This window comes from Callospermophilus lateralis, chromosome 8 (genome assembly GCF_048772815.1).
Source record: "Callospermophilus lateralis isolate mCalLat2 chromosome 8, mCalLat2.hap1, whole genome shotgun sequence".
NCBI classification, from domain to species: Eukaryota; Metazoa; Chordata; class Mammalia; order Rodentia; family Sciuridae; genus Callospermophilus; species Callospermophilus lateralis.
Window position 1 is genome coordinate 68,734,366 of NC_135312.1, and position 21,191 is coordinate 68,755,556.

Genomic DNA, 21,191 nt, shown 5'->3' on the forward strand with positions numbered 1-21,191 from the left:
ATATAAATGTCTAAATATACCACAATGAAATCTATTATTCTTTATAATTATTATAAACCAATAAATAAGACCTTTTATCACTAATATAGTGGCATTAATACTTTAATTATTAGGTAATTGTTCATATCATTAGAGTAACCAAACTATTTTTTTTTTACATTTCTGTTATGTTCAGATCATAAAGAACTAAAAAATAAATTTTTTCAATCAGTGAGACTTTATGTTTGTAAGAAGCCAACAACGTTGTACATTTCCCCTGGGAATCTAAGCAAACAACTAACAGAAGTGCCGGCTTGCAGCTAAATAAGAGAGTAAAGAAAGTGCTTTCTTAAAAGACAAAGTCAGTTAAAAAATAGCAGCCCCAAAGTAAACCTGACTCAATCACTCAGCAAACAAAAATAACTGGTGAAAGGTGGCTTCTACACCACTGTTACTCAGGAGAGATCCACAGCCAAGGAACGATGTTCATCTGCTACAGGTCCAAACCCCTCTGAAATCCAAACCAAGATTCAGCAACATTGTTCTTTACCTTGGCATGGTTTACTATAAATAACTCTAACATCAACTTTGATAATTTACAGAATTCGTTAACATGAATGAGAGCAGTGACCCCAATAGCCAACACTGTACCTTCAACCCATTTGAATGTATTTTATCTAATGGTTTAAAGTACTATTTGGTGTCAATCTTCCTATCTTTGTTTTCATTTCTCTGGTTTATACTTGTTTTTCATATCCCTGATTCATTCTCTAGCATTGTTTAATACTACCTTATATACTCATCATCCATCTATTTTGCCTTTGTATCTGGGTGTGAATTATATTTTATATCTTTTTTCTCTCCCTTTCTTTTTACATTCTATCTTTTCTCAAATTCTTTTTGGCCTATCTTTCTCCCCTGCCCTGATCCCTCTTTTAAGGTTACAGTAATTGTACTAAATTTAATAACTATTAACTATTTTTCAAGCTATTCCAGAACTCTATTACAGGTTTACATGTATATATGGGGAACTGTGGGAAAAAATAGCAAAAAGTTTTTATTTCTTATAAGGTTGAATAGTATGAAACATGGCTCTGAAAAGATTATGGTAAATAGGATTCACTGGCATTTTAAAAAGTGGTGCTGATATTAGAAGAAGCAGAAGTGACACACTGAAAAAGTAAATAAATATTTGGATATTCTATCAATCCAGGGGTCTTAAGAGAAAGAAGCTCACAAGTAGTTCCTCCATTAATGAAGAAGTGAGAACTATACCAATAGATGGGTAGTCATAGAAATGGTATGAAAAAGCAAGAGAACAAATCAACCCCAAACCAATAATGCTTCAACAACCAACTTCATGGACACTACCATGGAGGATATGTAGAAAAATAATTTAGGAATTTTATAGATAAAATGTTCTATTACCTAAAAAGATGTAAAAAGCAAAATTGGAGGTAAAATACAGGAAGTGAAAGATCACTTCAGTAAAGATAAAGAAATTCTAAAAAGGATATTCAAGAAATCTGGGATATCATTAAAACACCAAACTTAAGATTCATTGAGATAGATAAAGAATAAAGAGATTCATGATCTTTTCAACGAATAATATAAAAAATTTCCAAACCTTAAGAATGAGATAGAAATTCAAATAAAAGAGACAAAAGGACTCAAATTATACAAAAATCACAATGTATCCATACCTATAAACATTATTAAAAAATGCACAACCTATAGAATAAGGATAGAATTGTAAAAACTTCAAGGGAAAAAGGATTGGTCACATTCAAAACTAAACCAAGGAGCAAAGATGGTGGAGTAGAGGAGATACCGCTTCTGGTGGCTCTGCACATGAATCCGAGAAAACAGTCAAAAGGCTTCTCCACAGGGTCCTGCCTCAATGAAAAACTACATCTCAGAGCATGTGACAGGATACCATACAGGGAATCTTTTGCAGATTCCACTGGAGTGGTGACCATGACACAGAATGCAGAGGCTTTGCTTGCTGGTAAGACTCCAAACTCTGGCCCCAAAGCCCACAGTCTGAACACACATGCAACCACAAGCAGCACTTCTATAGAACTGTAGATCACCAGACTATGCTGGAAAGGAAACAGATTACATAGAGGGGGAAACCAACTAGGTTTATGGCTGATCTTTACACACAGATCCTGAAAGCTAGAAGATCCTGGAACAACATATTTCAAAGACTGAAAGATAATGGGTTTCAACCAAGAATCTTGTATCCAGCAAAATTAGGCTTCAGGTATGAAGATGAAATAAAAACCTTCCACGATAAACAAAAGTTAAAAGAATTTGCAAATAGAAAAACAGTGCTTCAAAACATTCTTGGCAAAACATTTCATGAAGAAGAAATGAAAAATAACAATAAAAACCAACAGTGGGTGGTAGAAGACTAAAGGAAGTAACTAATCAAGAGGAAAATCAAGTCAAGTTAAATAACAAAAATAAACAAATATGGCTGGAAATACAAACCATATCTCATAGTAATTCTAAATGTTAATGGCTTAAACTCACCATTCAAAAGACATAGGCTACTAGATTGGCTTAAAAAATATCCAACAATATGGTGCCTATAGGAGACTCATTTGATAGGAAAAGACATACACAGACTGAAGGTGAAACTTTGGGAAAAATCATGCCACTCACATGGACCTTGTAAGCAAGCAGGGGAATCCATACTCATATCAAATAAAGTAGACTTCAAGCCAAAGTTAATCAAAAGGGATAAAGAAGGACACTACATACTGCTCAAGGGAACCATACACCAACAATACATAACAATTATTAATATATATGCCTCAAACAATGGTGCAGCTATGTTCATCAAACAAACACTTCCCAAGTTCAAGAGACAGATAGACTACAACACAATAATCATGGGTGACTTTAACACACCTCTCTCACCACGAGATAGATCTTCCAAACACAAGTTGAATAAAGAAACTATAGAACTCAATAACACAATTAATAACTTAGACTTAATTGACATATATAGAAAATATCATCCAACATCAAGCAATACAATTTTTTTTTCTCAGCAGCACATGGATCCTTCTCAAAAATAGACCATATATTGTGCCACAGGGCAACTCTTAGCAAATACAAAAGAGAAGAGATACTACCATGCATTTTATCTGATCATAGTGGAATTAAATTGGAAGTCAACAATAAAATAAGGAAGAAAAATTCCTACATCACATGGAGAATGAACAATATGCTAATCAATGAAGAATGGGTTAGTGAAGACATCAAGGAGGAAATTAAAAAATTCTTTGAGGTAAATGAGAACACAGACACAACATATAGAAATTGGGGTAAAAATGGGAGTTCATAATCCACTTGAATCTAATTATGAAATATGATATGTCAAGAGATTTGTAATATTTTGAACAACCAATAAAAAAATTGTAAAAAAATCCCTAACTATAGAAAAAAAAAGAAATCTATGGGACACTATGAAAGCAGTACTAAGAGGAAAATTTATTGCATGGAGTTCATTCCTTAAAAGAAGAAAAAGCCAACAAATAAATGACCTCACAATACATCTCAAAGCCTAGAAAAAGAAGAACAAACCAGCAGCAAAAGCAGTAGAAGGCAAGAAATAATTAAAAGTAGAGCTGAGATCAATGAAATTGAAACAAAAGACACAATTGAAAAAAATTGACAAAACTAAAAGTTGGTTCTTTGAAAAAATAAATAAGATTGACACACCCTTAGCCATGCTAACAAAGAGAAGAAGAGAGAAAACCCAAATTACTAGCATATGTGATGAAAAAGGCAATATCACAACAGACACTACAGAAATACAGAAGATAATTAGAAATTATTTTTAAACCTTATACTTCAATAAAATAGAAGATAGTGAAGGCATCAATAAATTCCTAAAGTCATATGATCTGCTCACATTGAGTCAGGAGGATATACACAACCTGAACAGACCAATATCAAGTGAGGAAATAGAAAAAGCCATCAAAATATTACAAAACAAGAAAAGCCCAGAACTGAACAGATATACAGCCAAGTTTTACAAGACCTTTAAAAAAGAACTAATACCAGTTCTCTACAATCTATTTCAGGAAATAGAAAAAGAGGTAGTACTTCCAAATTCATTCTACAAGGTCAATATCACCCTGATTCCAAAACCAGACAAAGACACCTCAAAGAAAGAAAACTTCAGACCAATATCTCTAATGAATATACATGCAAAAATCCTCAAAAAAATTCTGGCAAATTGGATACAAAAACATATCAAAAAGATCATGCACCATAATCAAGTTGGATTCATCCCCAGGATGCAAGGTTGTTCCAACATACAGAAATCAATAAATGTAATTCATCACATCAATAGACTTAAAGATACGAACCATATGATCATCTCAATAGATGCGGAAAAAGCATTTGACAAAATACAGCATCCCTTTATGTTCAAAACACTAGAAAAACCAGGGATAACAGGAACTTATCTCAACATTGTAAAGGCTATCTATGCTAAGCCTCAGACCAACATCATTCTAAACCGAGAAAAACTGAAGGCATTCCCTCTAAAATCTGCAACAACACAGGGATGCCCTCTCTCACCACTTCTATTCAACATAGTTCTTGAAACACTGGCCAGAGCAATTAGACAGACAAAAGAAATTAAAGGAAAAACTGTAGGAAAGAAGAACTTAAAGTAGCACTATTTGCTGACAATATGATTCTATACTTAGAAGACCCAAAAAATTCCACCAGGAAACTTCTAGAACTAGTGAATGTAGTCAGCAAAGTGGCAGGATATAAAATCAACACCCATAAATCAAAGGCATTTCTGTATATCAGTGAAAAATCCTCTGAAAAGGAAATGAGAAAAACTACCCCATTCACAATATCCTCAAAAAATAAAAATAAAATACTTGGGAATCAACTTAACAAAAGAGGTAAAAGATCTATACAATAAAAACTACAGGGGCTGGGGATGTGGCTCAAGTGGTAGCGCGCTCGCCTGGCATGCGTGCGGCCCGGGTTCGATTCTCAGCACCACATACAAAGATGTTGTGTTCGCCGAGAACTAAAAAATAAATATTAAAAAATTCTCTCTCTCTCTCTCTCCATCTCTCACTCTCTCTTAAAAAAAACAAACTACAGAACCCTAAAGAGAGAAATAGAAGAAGACCTTAGAAGATAGAAAGATCTACCTTGCTCATGGATAGGCAGAATTAATATTATTAAAATGAACGTACTACCAAAAGCATTATAAAGGTTCAATGCAATTCCAATCAAAATCCTGATAACATTCCTCATAGAAATAGAAAAACAATCATGAAATTCATCTGGAAAATAAGAGACCCAGAATAGATAAAGCAATTCTAAGCAGAAAGAGTGAAACAGGTGGTATCGCTATACCAGACCTTAAACTATACTGCAGACAATAGTAACAAAAACAGCATGGTACTGGCACCAAAACAGGCTGGTAGACCAATGGTACAGAATAGAGGACACAGAGACTAACCCACAAAATTACAACTATCTTATATTGGACAAAGATGCCAAAAGCACGCATTGGAGAAAGGATAGCATCTTTAACAAATGGTGCTGGGAAACTAGAAATGCATATGCAACAAAACAAGATTGAATCCCTATCTCTCACCATGCACAAAACTTAACTCAAAATGGATCAAGGATCTAGGAATTAAGCCAGAGATTCTGTGTGTAATAGAAAAAAAAGTAGGCCCTAATCTTTATCACGTGGGCCTAGGCCCCAACTTCCTTAAGAAGATGCCTATAGCACAAGAATTAAAACCAAGAATCAATAAATGGGATGGATTCAAACTAAGAAGTTTTCTTCTCAGCAAAAGAAATAATCTGTGAGGTGAACAGGGAGCCTACATCCTGGGAACAAATTTTTATGCCTCACACATCAAATAGAGCTCTAATCTCTAGGGTATATAAAGAGTTCAACAAGATATGCACCAAAAAAAAATAAAATAAAATAACAATAATCCAATCAATAAATGGGCCAGGTACCTGAACAGACTCTTCTCAGAAGACAATATACAATCAATCAACAAATATAGGAAAAAAGCTCACCATCTCTAGCAATCAGAGAAATGCAAATCAAAACTACTGTAAAATACCATCTCACGTCAGTAAGAATGGCAGTCATTATGAAGACAAACAACAACAAGTGATGGCGATGATGCAGTGGAAAAGATACACTCATACATTGCTGGTGGGATTGCAAATTAGTGCAGTCAATTTGGAAAGCAGTATGTAGATTCCTTAGAAAGCTGGGAATGGAACCACCATTTGACCCAGTTATTGCTCTTTTCGAACTATACCCAAAGGACCTAAAAACAGCATACTACAGGGACAAGCCACATCAATGTTTATAGCAGCACAATTCACAATAGCTAAACTGTGGAGCCAATCTAGGTGTCTTTCAGTGGATGAATGGATTAAAAAATGTGGCATTTACACACAATGGAATATTACTCAGCACTAAAAAAGAATAAGATCATGGCATTTTCAGGGAAATGATGGCATTAGAAAAGATTATACTGAGTGAAGTTAGCCAACCCCCCAAAAAAATATGTCAAATGTTTTTTTCTGATATAAGGAGGGTGACTCAAAGTGGGGTAGGGAGGGAGAGCATGGGAGGAAGATGACTTCTATACAGGGAATAGGTGTAGGAGGGAAAGGGAGAGAGAAGGGGAATAACAAGGGTGGTGGAAGGAGACAGTGATCATTATACAAAATACATGTATAAAGATGTGAAAAAAAACTAAACCAAAACAGATTTCAATTGATTTCTCAAGCTAGACCCTAAAAGCTAGAAGTACTTGGAATAATGTATCAACTTCTGAAAGAAAATGGATGTCAACCAAGAATTTCTACATCCAGCATAATTAGGCTTCAAAATTGAAAATTAAAAAAAATTTCATAAAAAAGAAATCCAAATTAATTCATAACTAATAAGCATGCACTACAAGACATACACAATGAAAGTTTTCATGAAGAAGAAATGACGAATGAAAATGAAAAGCACCATAGGAATGAAGTGCTCAAGAAGAATAGTCAATCAAAGAGGAATCAAGTCTTCTTTAAACATTAGAAATAATTCAAATGTTTAGAAATATAAACCATCTCTAAATAACAATATTGAATGTAAATAGTCTAAAATCATCAAATAAAAGACATAGGATAGAAGACCAGAATAAAGAACAACATCCAACTGTATGTTGTCTGCAAAAGACTTACCTCACAGGCAAAGATATCCTTAGACTCAAGGTGAAAGGAGGGGAAAAGATATACCATTAAAGTAGGACTCATGAACAATCAAGTGTAACTACTGTCATATTAGATAAAGTACATTTCAAGCCAAAATTAATCAGAAGAGAGAAAGAAAGGCACTTCATACTGCTAAAGGAAATCATATAGCAACAAGATAATGATGGCAAAGATTAATGCCTCAACCAACAGATCATCTATGTACATAAAACAAAACCTTATCAATATTAAGAATAAAATGGACCACAATACATTGATACTGGGTGACTTTAAATTTTCTCCCTCAACACTGGATAGATTAACCAAATAAAAACTAAGTAAAGATTCTACATAAAAATAAGTTAAATTAATTCATAGACCTAAGAGACATTTATAGAATACTTCATTCATCAATGCCTAAATTCACTTTCCTCTCAATAGCACATGGAACATTTTCTGAAACAAACCATATTTTCAGTCACAAAACAAAAAACTGCAAATATAGGAAAACAGAGATAATATCTTGAATTTTATCATAAAATACAGGAATGAGATTGGAAATCAACAATAAGATAAAAAACAAAAAAGCACTGTACAGATTTAATGCAATTCCAATTAAAATCTCAATGGCATTCCTCATATAAATAGAAAAGGCAGTCATGAAATTCATCTGGAAAAATAAGAGACCCAGAATAGCTAAAGCAATCCTGGCAGGAACAGTGAAGCCAGTGGCATCACTATACCAGGCCTTAAACTATACTACAGAGCATAGTAACAAAAACAGCATGGTATTGGCACCAAAACAGACCGGTAGACCAATGGTACTAAATGGAGGACACAGAGACTAACCCACAAAATTACAATTATCTTATATTAGACAAAGGCACTCAAAACATGCATTGGAGAAAAGATAGCCTCTTCAACAAATGGTGCTGGGAAAACTGGAAATCCATATGCAACAAAATGAAATTAAACCCCTATCTCTCACCATGCAAAAAACTTAACTCACAGTGGATCAAGGACCTAGGAATTAAACCAGAGACTCTGCTCCTAATAGAAGAAAAAGTAGGTCCTAATCTCCATCATGTGGGATTAGGCCCCAACTTCCTTAATAAGACTCCTATAGTGCAAGAATTAAAACCAAGAATCAATAAATTAAATGGAATCAAACTAAAAAGTTTCTTCTCAGAAAAAGAAACAATCTGTGAGGTGAACAGACAACCTATATCCTGGGAGCAAATATTTATCCCTCACACATCAGATAGAGCACTAATCTCTAGGGTATATAAAGAACTCAAAAAACTAAGCACAAAAAAAACCCCAAATAACCCCATCAACAAATGGGCCAAGGACCTGAACAGACACTACTCAGAAGAGGATATACAATCAATCCAATCAACAAATATATGAAAAAACGTTCATCATCGTTGGCAATTTGAGAAGTGCAAATTCAAACTACTCTAATATTTCATCTCACTCGAGTTAATATGGCAGCTATTATGAAGACAAACAATAATAAGTGTTGGTGAGGATGTAGAGAAAAAGGTACACTCATATATTGCTGGTGGGACTGCAAATTGGTGCAGCCAATATGGAAAGCAATACGGAGATTCCTTGGATAATTGGGAATGAAACCACCAACTGACCCAGCTATCTCTATCCTCGGTCTATACCTAAAGGACTTAAAAACAGCATACTACAGGGACACAGCCACATCAATGTTTAGAGCAGCATAATTCACAATAGCTAAACTGTGGAACCAATCTAGATGCCCTTCTGTAGATGAATGGATAAAAAAAAATGTGGCATTTATACACAATGGAATATTACTCACCAATAAAAGAGAATAACATCATGGCATTTTCAGGTAAATGAATGGAGTTGGAGGATATAATTTTGCTAAGTGAAGTTAGCCAATCCCAAAAAACTAAAAGCTGAATGTTTTTTTCTGATATAATGAGGCTTATTCACTGTGGGGTAGGGAGAAGAGCATGGGAGGAATAGACGAACTCTAGATAGGGCAGAGGGGTAGGAAAGAAATGGAGGGGTGTGAGGGAAAGGGAGGGGGCTTGGGGTTAGAAATGATGGTGGAATGTGATGAACATTATTATCCAAAGTACATGTATAAAGACATGAATTGGTGTGAATACACTTTGTATACAACCAGAGATATAAAAAATTGTGCTCTATATGTATAATATGAATTGTAAGGTATTCCACTGTCATATATAAATTAAAAAAATAATAATAAAAAATTAAAAAGTAAATGAAAATTTAAATTAAATATAAAAAAACAGAAATCACTCTAACACCAGCAGATTAAATAATACTCTTCTGAAGGTGAATGGATAGCAGAAGAAATAAGGGGAGAAATAAAAAAAATTAAAAATAAATGAGAATAGTGATAGAACATATCAAAATCTCTGGGACAGTATGAAGACAGCTCTAAGAGGAAAGTTTGTAACATTGAGGTAGTGAAACAAGTAAGTAATCTAAAATTACATCTCAAGGCCCTAAGAAACAAGAACAAACCAACACCAAAATCAATGAAAGATAGGAAATAATCAACATCAGAACAGAAAACAATGAAATTGAGAATGAAAAAAAGATCCAAAGATCAATGAAAAAAAGTGAGTTTTTTGAAAGGTAAACAAAATAGATAAACTCTTAGCCAAACTAACTAAAAGAAAGAGATAAAAAAAAAACAAAATTTAAGATGAAAAATGAAATCTCACTACAAGAAATTAGAAAGACTATCTTACTCACAATAGCCTAAAAAACCCTTATAATAAATCTATCAAAGGAAGTGAAACATCACCTACAATGAAAATAATGGAACACTAAAAAATAATTGAAGGAGACTTCAGAAGACGAAAAGACATCTCTTGTTCTTGGATAGACAGAATTAATATTGTCAAAATGGCCATTCTACCAAAAGCAATGTACAGATTCACTGCTAGTGAAAAGCAGGAGGCATCACAATATTGAACCTCAAATTATACTACAGAGCTATAGAAAGAAAAACAGCATGGTACTGGTACCAATACAGATATGAAGTCTAATGGAATGGAATAGAATACACAGAGACAAAGTCCCATAAATACAATTACCTCATACTGGAAAAAGATGCCAAAATCATGTTGAAAAAAAAGACAGCTTCTCCAACAAATAGTGCTGGGATGACTGGAAATCCATATGGAGTATAATGACATTTAGGTTCTATCTCTCAGACTGAACAAAGCTCAACTTAAAATGGATCAAAGACCTAGAAATTAGAAACACTGCATCTGCTAGAAGACAATATTGGCCCAACACTCCAACATGATGGCACAGAAAACCACTTTCTTAACAAGATTCCTAAAACACAAGAAATATAAATAAAAACACCAATGAGTGGGATGGCATCAAACTCAAAAATGTTGGCACAGTAAAGAAAAGAACCAAGAGTGAAGAGAAATCTTCAGAATGGGAGAAATATTTCCTACCTGCTCCTCACAAAGGGCATGAATTTCCAAAAATACAAGTTAACTCAAAAACTATAACACCAATTTTAAAAAATGAACCAACCAGAAAATGGGCAAAAGAATTAAACAGACACTTCTCAAATGAAGAAAGACAAATAGAAAACAAGTACATGAAAAAATGTTCAATATCAGTAGCACTTAGGGAAATATATATTAAAACTACATGGAGATTTCATCTCACTCTAGTCAGAAAGGTGACTTTCAAGAATACAAATAACAATAATTGTTGGTGAGAATGTGGGGGGAAAGGTATGCTCATACATTGTTGGTGGGATGAGACTGCAAATTTGTGCAAACACTATGGAGTATGAAGATTCCTCAAAAGCCTAAAGTGAAACCACCATATAAACCAGCTATCCCACTGTTTGGTATATAACCAGGAAAATTTAAATCAGCATACTACAATGATGCACAGCAGTGTTTATAGTAGCAAAATTCACAACAGCCAAGCTAGATAAGCAAACTAAGTACTCTTCAACAGACAAAGAAAATGTGCTATATATACACAAAGGAGTATTGCTCAGCAATAAAGAAGAATTACACTGTGGCATTTGCCAGTAATGGAGGGAACTGCAGACTATCATACTAAGTGAAATAAGCCAATACCAAAAAAAGGCAAAGTTTGAATGTTTTCTCTGATATGTGGAAGCTAATTCAAGCTAAGGGGAGAGAGATTTTTAAAAAATTTAAAAAAACAGTTGAGTGGAGTAAATAAAGGGAAATGAAGGGAAGGTAATAGGAATGAAATAAGAAAAGAGGGCGGAATGAATCTGACCAAACTTTCCTATGTACGTTTATAAATATACCAAAGTGGATCTTACCATCCTATACATACACAAGGCACTAAGTTTAAAAAAAAAAAAAAAACTGTCAGTAAACAGAAGATCAGTAGAGGAGGAAAGGAAAAGGCGAAGTACAGGAATAAGCTGGAACAAATTATATTCCATGCTTTTATAATTATGTCAAAATGAATCCCAGGGTTATGTATAACTAAAAAGAACCAATTTTAAAAAAGGAATCCTTGGATTCTTTTGATTTATCACATCCACATGTAAACCTCAAAACAAAACAAGACAAAATAATGTAACAATGTTCCCTGGAGAAGGAAATGGAGAAAGGCAGCTAAAAGAGGAAAAAAGAAAAACAAGAATAAAACTCAATGCAAAGAATCAAATGATCTGTGTCTTGAACAATGGGGGTGGGAGGATCATGGAAAAGGCTGGGTGAGAGGCTCTCTCCACATAGACCTACTCCATCTCCAGGACAAGACAGAGTTAAGATTGTTTCTTCACATAATTTCCCTCTTCTTAGTATGTAAATAATCACTTTTCTCATCACTAAAGAAAACCACCAATTTTGACGACACAAACTTTGGGAAACTTCTGATTAAGGTCACATTGCCCACGTGGGAGCCCCTCCTTCCTGGTTATGATTCTATCAGGTTTCTTACATTACCTTGGAATCTGCCACTTCCTCCAGATCTAATTCTTTAATGACCTTGTTGATCCTCTCATTTTTTTCCTGTTTTGACATAGTTGTTGGAAGCCGAAGAGCCGCTGAGAACCATATATTTTCTCTCACTGACAGGGTGTCCGTCACAACATCATCCTGAAGGCAAATGCGATTTCCTTGAGAAACAGTTCGTCTTTTCTAAGACTATCAATTCAGTGTATGAAATTTAATATATGAAAATAACAAACCCAAAGGAAAGTTCTAGCTACTGTGAACATTCTACTTTAAGGATTTCAGTAACTCTACACACACAGCTTCAGAGCCCAAGGAAAGCATTTTCACTCCCTATTTGCATACCCAGGTGGAGCACACAAAATTATGCCTTCTAGACACTTACAAACCTTTCAATGAGGAATTGCTAAAGTCATCCTTTAGGAGAAGAAGAGAGGTGAATGAAGGGCAAAAAGGACAACAATAGATCCTTTTGGAAATGATAGGAGAGCTAGAATTGATACCACTGCCTAAAAGTTAATATTCCAGGTTCTTTCTATCTCTCCTTTTGACTCCTCCCTCAATTTTTATAAATGTGGTGTAAATAAAGTTGGTTCTGAGCATGTTCAATTGGAAGCACACTAAACTATAAGCCAAGGCTCTTGCCTTACAGGAACAGGGTAAACCTAAAAGGCAAAATCACTAATACTTACCTGTACCACATAACCTGTATTATGTGGGAAATTGGAATCCTCAGGTACTCCATGTACCCAGACATCTCCAGATAAACCACTTGGGTCTTTCCTTGCAGCTAAGATATCTAACAACCTATAAAAGGACACATATATTGTGAGATTTTTCCTTCCTACAAAGGCTACAACTCTCACATACTCAGTATCCAAATTTTGTTCATGTTAAAAATGACCTTGTTGATCCTCTCATTTTTTTCCTGTTTTGACATAGTTGTTGGAAGCCGTTGGAATCAAAAAATTCCAACATAGTTGTTGGAATCAAAAATTTATATGGTTTAACATAGGGTCTGTACACACACATACACACACACTCTCTCTACCTCTCTCTCTCACACACATACACACACACACACACACACACACACACAGAAATTTTTACCTTTCTTTTCATCATGTACTATACAAAATCCCAAACACATTAAAGCAAGAGATCATTGGCTTATCCAGTACAGAGTCCCAATGACCCTTACCTTGATGATCCCAACCCAGGTAGTAGGACCTTTTATCTCAGATGCATGTGCTCATTGAGAACTTCAGCTCCTTCTCTCCATTTTAATAGTATTCCCTTATCTTCCTTCCTCATTTGCTGATAACATGGTCAGCTGCTATGACTTATCACCTTATCATGTTGTGTTACTCATACTGAATTTTAATAAAACTTTCTGGTCCTATGATTAAAACCACAAGCTAGTCTAAAAGCAAGTGATACTTAGGACCAGACCAGGAATGCCCATCAAATGTCTGTGATTTTTCAAAGAACATTGAAACAGCACCAAAAGGGCTTTGAATTCTACTTTCTATTGTACTCACAAAGTTTTGCCTCCACCTGAGGGTCCCATGATAGCATTAAGGCCAGGTTTCATGATCCCACTGTAAACACAAAAATATACTGATTTAGTATTTCAGTTTTTAAAGTGTTCTATAGTTTTAGGGGCTGCATTGAATATGTTAGTTGATGAAATTCCAGACAGATAACAAGCACTGAAACTTAAAGAAAATAAGTCATTCTTAATAGAAGTCTAGCATACATAGGATATCATCCAATAGTCAGGAATTAAGAAAAATCCCTCACATTCCCAAAATATCTTGAAACCATTAATGCTGTTTGGGAAATGACATATTTCCATTTGTGTTCACAGATCACAAAATGAATAGTAAATTCTTGTCAATTATCTGTATTACTCTTACCCCTCTTAAAACAACTTCTGAATAATGTTTGATGATTAGCCTCTTCAAATCCCCTCACCTGCTTCTCAGTCAAGTCAGACACAATGAATGAACCACTGATTTGGAGACTTATAAGCAGCAGTGTTCTCACTTTTAGAATCTCATCAGAACAAAAATTAATGTGTCTTCAGTAGAAATTCAAGAGTGGAATAAAGCACTCCAAAATATAAGAAACCATTTTCTCTCAGAAAATGGATGCAACTATGATTCAATCAAATCAAGTATATGGCTGAGGGCAGTGAAAAATCAGATAGTGTAGAAGGGGTAATTATGGCACTATTGACTGTGCTATGGCCCAAGAAGTCAAATAGGCTCAATGCTGTCCTAAATATAAGAGGTGAAACTATTAAGAAGAATGAAATGGAGGAAGAGAACTAAGGGCAGGGCTACTGCAGGGGCACAGGAGTGCACACAGCAGTCTGGCTTCATACATTCAGAACTGTGGTGTCTATGCCAGTCTCTCTTTAGAATTGCTAGGCTCATCAACATGTGTTCTACTGTGGAATCAGTATCTATTCCAAGTGTAGGATCAAAGCCAACAGCTATGTGTCCTCACATACTGATACCCTATGAGTGTACAGCTGTTATAAAATATGAAAGTCCCCACATAACTGCCCCACAGCTCTTACATCCAGAATGATCTCACCTTTCTTGCCCTGTAGCACCTGATCTATCACAATGAAACTAGGGTTTCTAGTGGCTAGAGTGAAATGTACCTTTCACTTTGTTCATTGACTGAAGAAACTCTAAATCACTGGACTAGTATAATGAGAGTGTGGTAAAGCAAGAGCCAGCTGTGACTCAGAAAACTCTTAATTCATTTGATATCCTTCCTCCCCCAGTGTAAAGTCACACAAATGACTGGGTAGGTCTGGGGGTATAGGTCAGTGCTAGTATGGGTGTTTAGCATTCATGAAGTCTTGAGTTCAATCATTAGCCATCCCCCAAATGCAAAATGTCTGGGTAAATTCTCAAAGCTCATTTCTCTACAGTTCTTAATATATCTCCCTTATTAATATCTACCTAGCAAATGCTTCTAAAATGACCAGGAAAACCTTATTCCCTAAGTCTTCATTACTTGAAAAACTTCCCAAGTTTTAACATACTTTCCTCAAGGAATGACCAAGCCATTCTGAATGATTCAACCAGGAACAAAATGTGAATGTTAAGGCAAAGAATTTCACAGATCCTGCTATTTGGCTTTCTCTGACACTAAACCCCAGTGTGACAGAAAACAGCAGTACTGTAGAATTGCAAATCCAACCGTTCCTATGTGGAGCAGTGACTGTTCCACAATTCATCAGGCAATACAATTATGACGTGTCTACTATGTGTGTACAACATACTCTTCTAGGAGATGGGACACAAATGAGAACAAATAAAGTAGATAACCAAATGGGAAAACAAATTCCTAGCGCCCTGGAGTTCACATTCTAGCCCTATAGCTGGTGACTTATTTTCTATTTTTACAAACACTGTGATTTGACAGAGTCCTGCTCATTGGTTTAAGTAGAGTCTAGAGCTACTTTCATTCCATCAAGACAGTTATGTCCATCAACTATGGTCCTCTATTTCCTGGTTTCCCCACCCTCCCTCCACCATTCTCTGACCCCTCACAAGCCATTCCCCCTTAATTTTCCACTTTATAGCATGTGTCTGCAGAGGCCCTCTTTTTTCATACTGTACAATCTTCACGACCAGCCTGTGTCTTACTGTAACCACTTCTCCCTCCTTCCTTTCCCTATTACCCACCGCACACTGAATCCCGAGTAGTGAGTACAAAAGAAGAAAATCACCTGAAGGATTTCTGTTGGTTCTATTGCACTTTAGTAGATAATGGTACAACCTTTGGTCTTGTTCTCTTTATGGGCAAAGGATCTAAATGTCATTCTTGGGGCATGGTCAACCTCCCCCCTAATACACACACTTATTACAAATTCAATCTCCGCACACCTGACCCTCAATTCAGGGTGAGGAGCTTTTGTCTGTCTTTGAATACTTCTGTCAATCACCACAAGAATGAGGGAAAATGCTCTAGTTTTCTGATTCATCCATCAGACTAAAGAGGATTTATCTCTGTCACCAGCATCTTGTACAACATCAGACACCTACTAGAAACCCATATTTTTTTGAATAAGTGAATCTCCACTTTAGTGGAGATTGAATTGAATCCCTAGTCGATTAGCTGGAAAGGATAAGTGAGGTAAATGAACCCCTATGCAATTTATGCATATTATATATATATATATATATATATATATATATATATATATATATATATATATATATATTTTCAACCTGCACATATTCAAAGCATGGTACTTTCTACCTCTTTCATCACAAAATATGTAAGGACAACAATTTCTTAATTATTGTGTATTTCACAAAAGACTTGTTAGCTTTTCATAAGTCAAATCTATATAATCATGTAGCAAAAAATCAAAGCCTTCCATTCATCATTCCTTTCCTTATTCTCCTAGTCAGGATTTCTTAACCAACAGAAGAGAGAGAAGAAGTAGGCAAGGAAGCAGGTTTTGATGCATGGACAGAATTCCAATCCACACAGAAGCTCTGGCCTCAGCCCAGTAGCCCTCAGTTCTTTGCTATTTCTCTTCTGCCTGTGCCTCAACATTTCTATGCCTCTTGTCACTTTTTTGATTTCTAGTGGGAGTTGGCTAGCATTAACGGAAAAGTAGAGAGTTGCTTGAAAAATATCAAGGAAATACAACAAACAACAAATTCTTTATAGATCTTCAGCCACACTCAGTCAAAAGATTCTTTTATAACCACTCTCCAGCCTTGGAGAACCAGGAGAAGGTGCTTGTTTTTTCTAGGAATGATTATTTCCCTTATTACACAAACAGAACTCATAGGTCATAGTATCTGAGCAAAGCCAAATTACATTGTGACACCATCAAAAGGAAAAAGAGAGACTCACAAAATATCAGAAAAACACTGACACTCCTAATGCCCAGAATCTGTGAACTCATGGAGGTACCTCTTAGTGATAGGTTCTAAAGAAACACTCATCTCCCTTCCACTCTAGATCCCACTTTAACACCAAACTTTGAATTCTGATTTTGTTGCTGGATGAAAAGAATAAAAATAAAATCACAATTATTGGGTATTTTGAAAATTAGGTAACTTCAATTAAATTGTAGGGATCTTATTTTTAAATATGTTCTACCTGTTTTTATTAGAGTGAGTAATGAGTAAATTGTTATAGACTGTGAACAACTATAAATAGACCATTCATTTAAAACAGGTCTATTTGAAAAGAAAAGTACTTTCACAATATACTATCATTTCAATCTCTTTACTTCTAGAACATAAAAAGGACATATACTGCAAAGGTACCCAAAACTAAAACTTGTCTGTTTCAGAAAACATGTTCAAGTAGTGAAATTGAAAAACATTCTGTTTTAGAGTTTGGAAAGATCAATTATATACCCACAACCAAAAAGCAATAAAGTAGCCACTGGGGTGGCACATGCCTGTAATCCCATCAGTCCAGGAGGGTGTAACAGGAGGATCATGAGTTCAAGGTTAGCCTCAGCAACTTAGTAAGGCCCTAAGCAAGACAGGGAGAACTGTCTCTAAATAAATCATAATAAAGGGCTGATAGAAGATGTGGCATAGCGGTTAAGTGCCATAGGTTCAATGCTGGTATGAAAAAGAAAGAAGAAAAGAAAGAGGGGGGGGGAGAGAGGGAGGGAGGAAGGAAGGAAGAAAGAAAGAAAGAAATGAATGACACCGCCAGGCCTATTTCCGCCATGTGGCATACATAAGGGAAACTAAATTGCACATTAATTGTTCATTTTCTCAAAGACTGATGTACATGATACAATCACTTTAATGAATGGATTTTAGTTCAGTTCCATTCAAAGTTAAACATACACTTAACAAGTGATCCAATCATTTCAGTCCTAATTTAGCAAAAAAAGAAAAATGCTCAATATGTCTAATTAGAGATTTGAACACAAATATTCATAGCAGTTTATTGATAATAGCTAAAACCTGAAGTTCATTGTAAGTCAATAAAGTGATAATTTTGAAGCTTTATGCACCTACTTGATATCTGATAGTTTCTTTTTCTCAGTTGTTTTTCGATTAAATAGAAAGCCTCTCTTCTCTTTTACATGATAACAGATGTTGTGAAAACTTAGCACAGGCCCTTTCTGGTCCCTGGAGGTTGTCCCAGGGAGGACATCAGAGTTTAAAATTGGGTCATTGTTGGAAGACATTTGGAAAGTTCTGTTTTTCTGTAGAGGAAAAAGCAATAGTAAGTTGACAGTCCAGGTAAATGAAATTTTTAAACACGAGATAACAAAACATGAACACATTTAAACCAATCTTTTTTTAAACTGTGCTGCAATGAGTAGGTTCCTTTCCAAAGAACAGCCCACATTACTGTGATAAGAACAACTTGAAAACCTAGAATGAAAGGTGGATACAAATTAAAACACCTGCACTCCAATTAGATGTCATATTTCCAAATTAAGGGGTCCTAAAAAGGGACAACCAAACAGAGGATTTCTAAATGTTCTTTATGAACTTCTTCCAAAACACCCCAGAGTCCTGCCTCTCCCAACCAATGGCCAATCGGGAGAATAAAAAGAGTACAATACATAATAATGGTTGACAATATACCCCTTTGAAACTAGAGAAGAACTCATGTAAATTTAAGAGAGATTCTACTGAGAAACTCCTGTGAATTTAAATAAGAGAAGTAGGTAACAAGTCTTGGGGGAGGGGTGTCTGTGGGAGTGAGGGGGGCAACACTGCCAGATGAGAAGTCCTTACCCTTTGTCTCTGCATCAAGCTGACCCCACCCTACTGACATCCCATTTAGACCTTCTGTGAGAGGGTAGGTAAACTTGGCACCTCTCAATGGTGCTTTGTACAACTTTATAAAACTCACCTCCAGTGGCTTCAGGCAAAGATCACAGACTTGTTACCTTCTAGAAAAGTAAATATATAATGACATAAATTGATGTGAACATACTTTATACAGAGATATGAAAAATTGTGTTCTATATGTGTAATAAGGATTGTATGTATTCCACTGTTGTTGTGGATTTAAAACAATTAAATTTTTTTTTTTTTAAAGAAACTTCAATTTCACCCTCTGGATAAATTGAAGTGGATTTCCTAATGCTAGCTGGACCTAAGAACTAAATTCCAGCAAGACCATGCTCTAAATAGCAACAAGGCCTTTCCAGTCACAAACAAAAGATATTAAGGTAGCGATCAATATAGGAATATTGGTTCAGCAGGGTCTCCAGCCAAGTACAGAGTTGATTTTCTTCTTCTGAAAACAAACTTATTCATAGACACCAGGATGGGAACAGAAGGTTGGATAGCAACTTTTCTCTGTATTTATCACCCATTCCTCTCTTAAACAACTGCTACCCTACTGACTTTAAATAAGATGACACTGAATATTTTCTCTATGTAAATCAACTAAATGAATGACTTAAATGAGGTATTCACTCTTCTCAGCTTCCTAGTGAATAGGGAGAATGATTACTCATCAGTATGGATTTTGTGGGATCATGATGCATGAATAGCTTTGAATATATATTAATATTAATGTCAATATATATTGATAACCACAGAAGTGTACTTTAAGTAGCAGAGATATATGGTATGAGAATGAAATTATACAATACATTATTGAAAAGGAAAAAAGTTATGAGGACCAAATCAACTAGAATATCAACTTTTGGTTCACATTCTGATGTGAACTCAGCATTGATTATTTTAAAGAACATATGAGGTTCTCATAGGTCTATAGAACCTATAGATACAGGTAAGGAGGCCATTTGGGCTGTTTAATTTTCATTAAAACATTTCAATCCTAACTACCTACCCCACAGTATATGATTCATTCTTAACACTGTGTAAACCTTCCTCCTTGGTAATGTCTTCAACTGCTACCAAACTCATATCAAAAAGTGTCAGCACAATGTCTGAGGTGACAGATAAACAATTACCCTCCTCTGATCATTGCACATTGTAGATGTATAAGGAAATGATGCACCAAACACTTACCTATGTTAAATTAGTGTGTGTCCATTGAAAAACATATACATATATTTTTAAAACAAAGGACAATATATTTACATGTTATTTAAAGAACATGAGGGTGACCTATGCCTCTATAAAATGTAGGTTTATCCCCAATTAAGCTCCAGCCATCAACAGTAGCATATGAGACTACAGGGTCTTGGTGACCAAGTGTGTCTTGTTACAGCTAAAACAATCTTCCTTAGGAAGTACACTTAGACCATGCACTACTGCATGCATATGGGCAGCACTGAGGGTGCTCTCCATTGCCATTCCTCAATCTCTTCTGCATCCTCATGTGACACACACAAAAAACATATTCCTCAAAAATAACGGCCATGAAAATAGACACATGGACCAATGGTATGAATAGGAGACTCATAGACAAAATCATTTAGGAATACTCGTCTGATCATCTTTGACAAAGGCACCAAAAACACACATGGGAGAAAGGACAGTCTGTTGAAAAATGGTGCTTGGCAAACAGGTTATTCATTTAGAGAAGAATGAACATAGAATGAAAATACAGAAGAATGAACATAGAAGCATGAAAATGTATCAACAATTCCTGTTGTTATATACAACTAAAATACACCAAAAACATAGGAAATAAAACAAAAAGTTTAAAATTAAAAAAAAAAAAGCCAGGCAAAGCTTCTGTGAAGAACCAGCTGGAAAGGAAATTATTGATCATTTTCTTTCTACTATGGCCTCCAGGATACAATTTTTTTTTAAGTGCAAAGGGCTTTCAGTTCATCTGTGTCCATTCCAACGCGCTCTCTCTGGCAATGATCCACTCTAGTTGGAATTTTATTTCATTTTTCTTATGCTCACTTCAAATGCTTCATGGATGCCTAATGATAATAAATGCAGAAATGGCTTTGCAGGCTCCTGTGTGTATTTTAATACAACTTAAGAAAAATAATGT

The 21,191-nt window shown here is 35.3% G+C and overlaps 1 protein-coding gene across 1 annotated transcript in view; it reads right to left on the reverse strand.

Annotated features, from left to right (window-relative positions):
* Positions 1-21,191, reverse strand: part of LOC143642052 (broad substrate specificity ATP-binding cassette transporter ABCG2-like) — a 97,682-nt gene that overhangs the window by 28,012 nt on the left and 48,479 nt on the right. Inside the window, exons 3-6 of the mRNA XM_077110150.1 lie at positions 18,266-18,456; positions 13,778-13,837; positions 12,929-13,043; positions 12,228-12,380 (exon numbers count right to left, since the gene is read on the reverse strand). Coding sequence (XP_076966265.1) covers positions 12,228-12,380; positions 12,929-13,043; positions 13,778-13,837; positions 18,266-18,456 — 519 coding nt within the window. The remainder of the gene's footprint in view (positions 1-12,227; positions 12,381-12,928; positions 13,044-13,777; positions 13,838-18,265; positions 18,457-21,191) is intronic.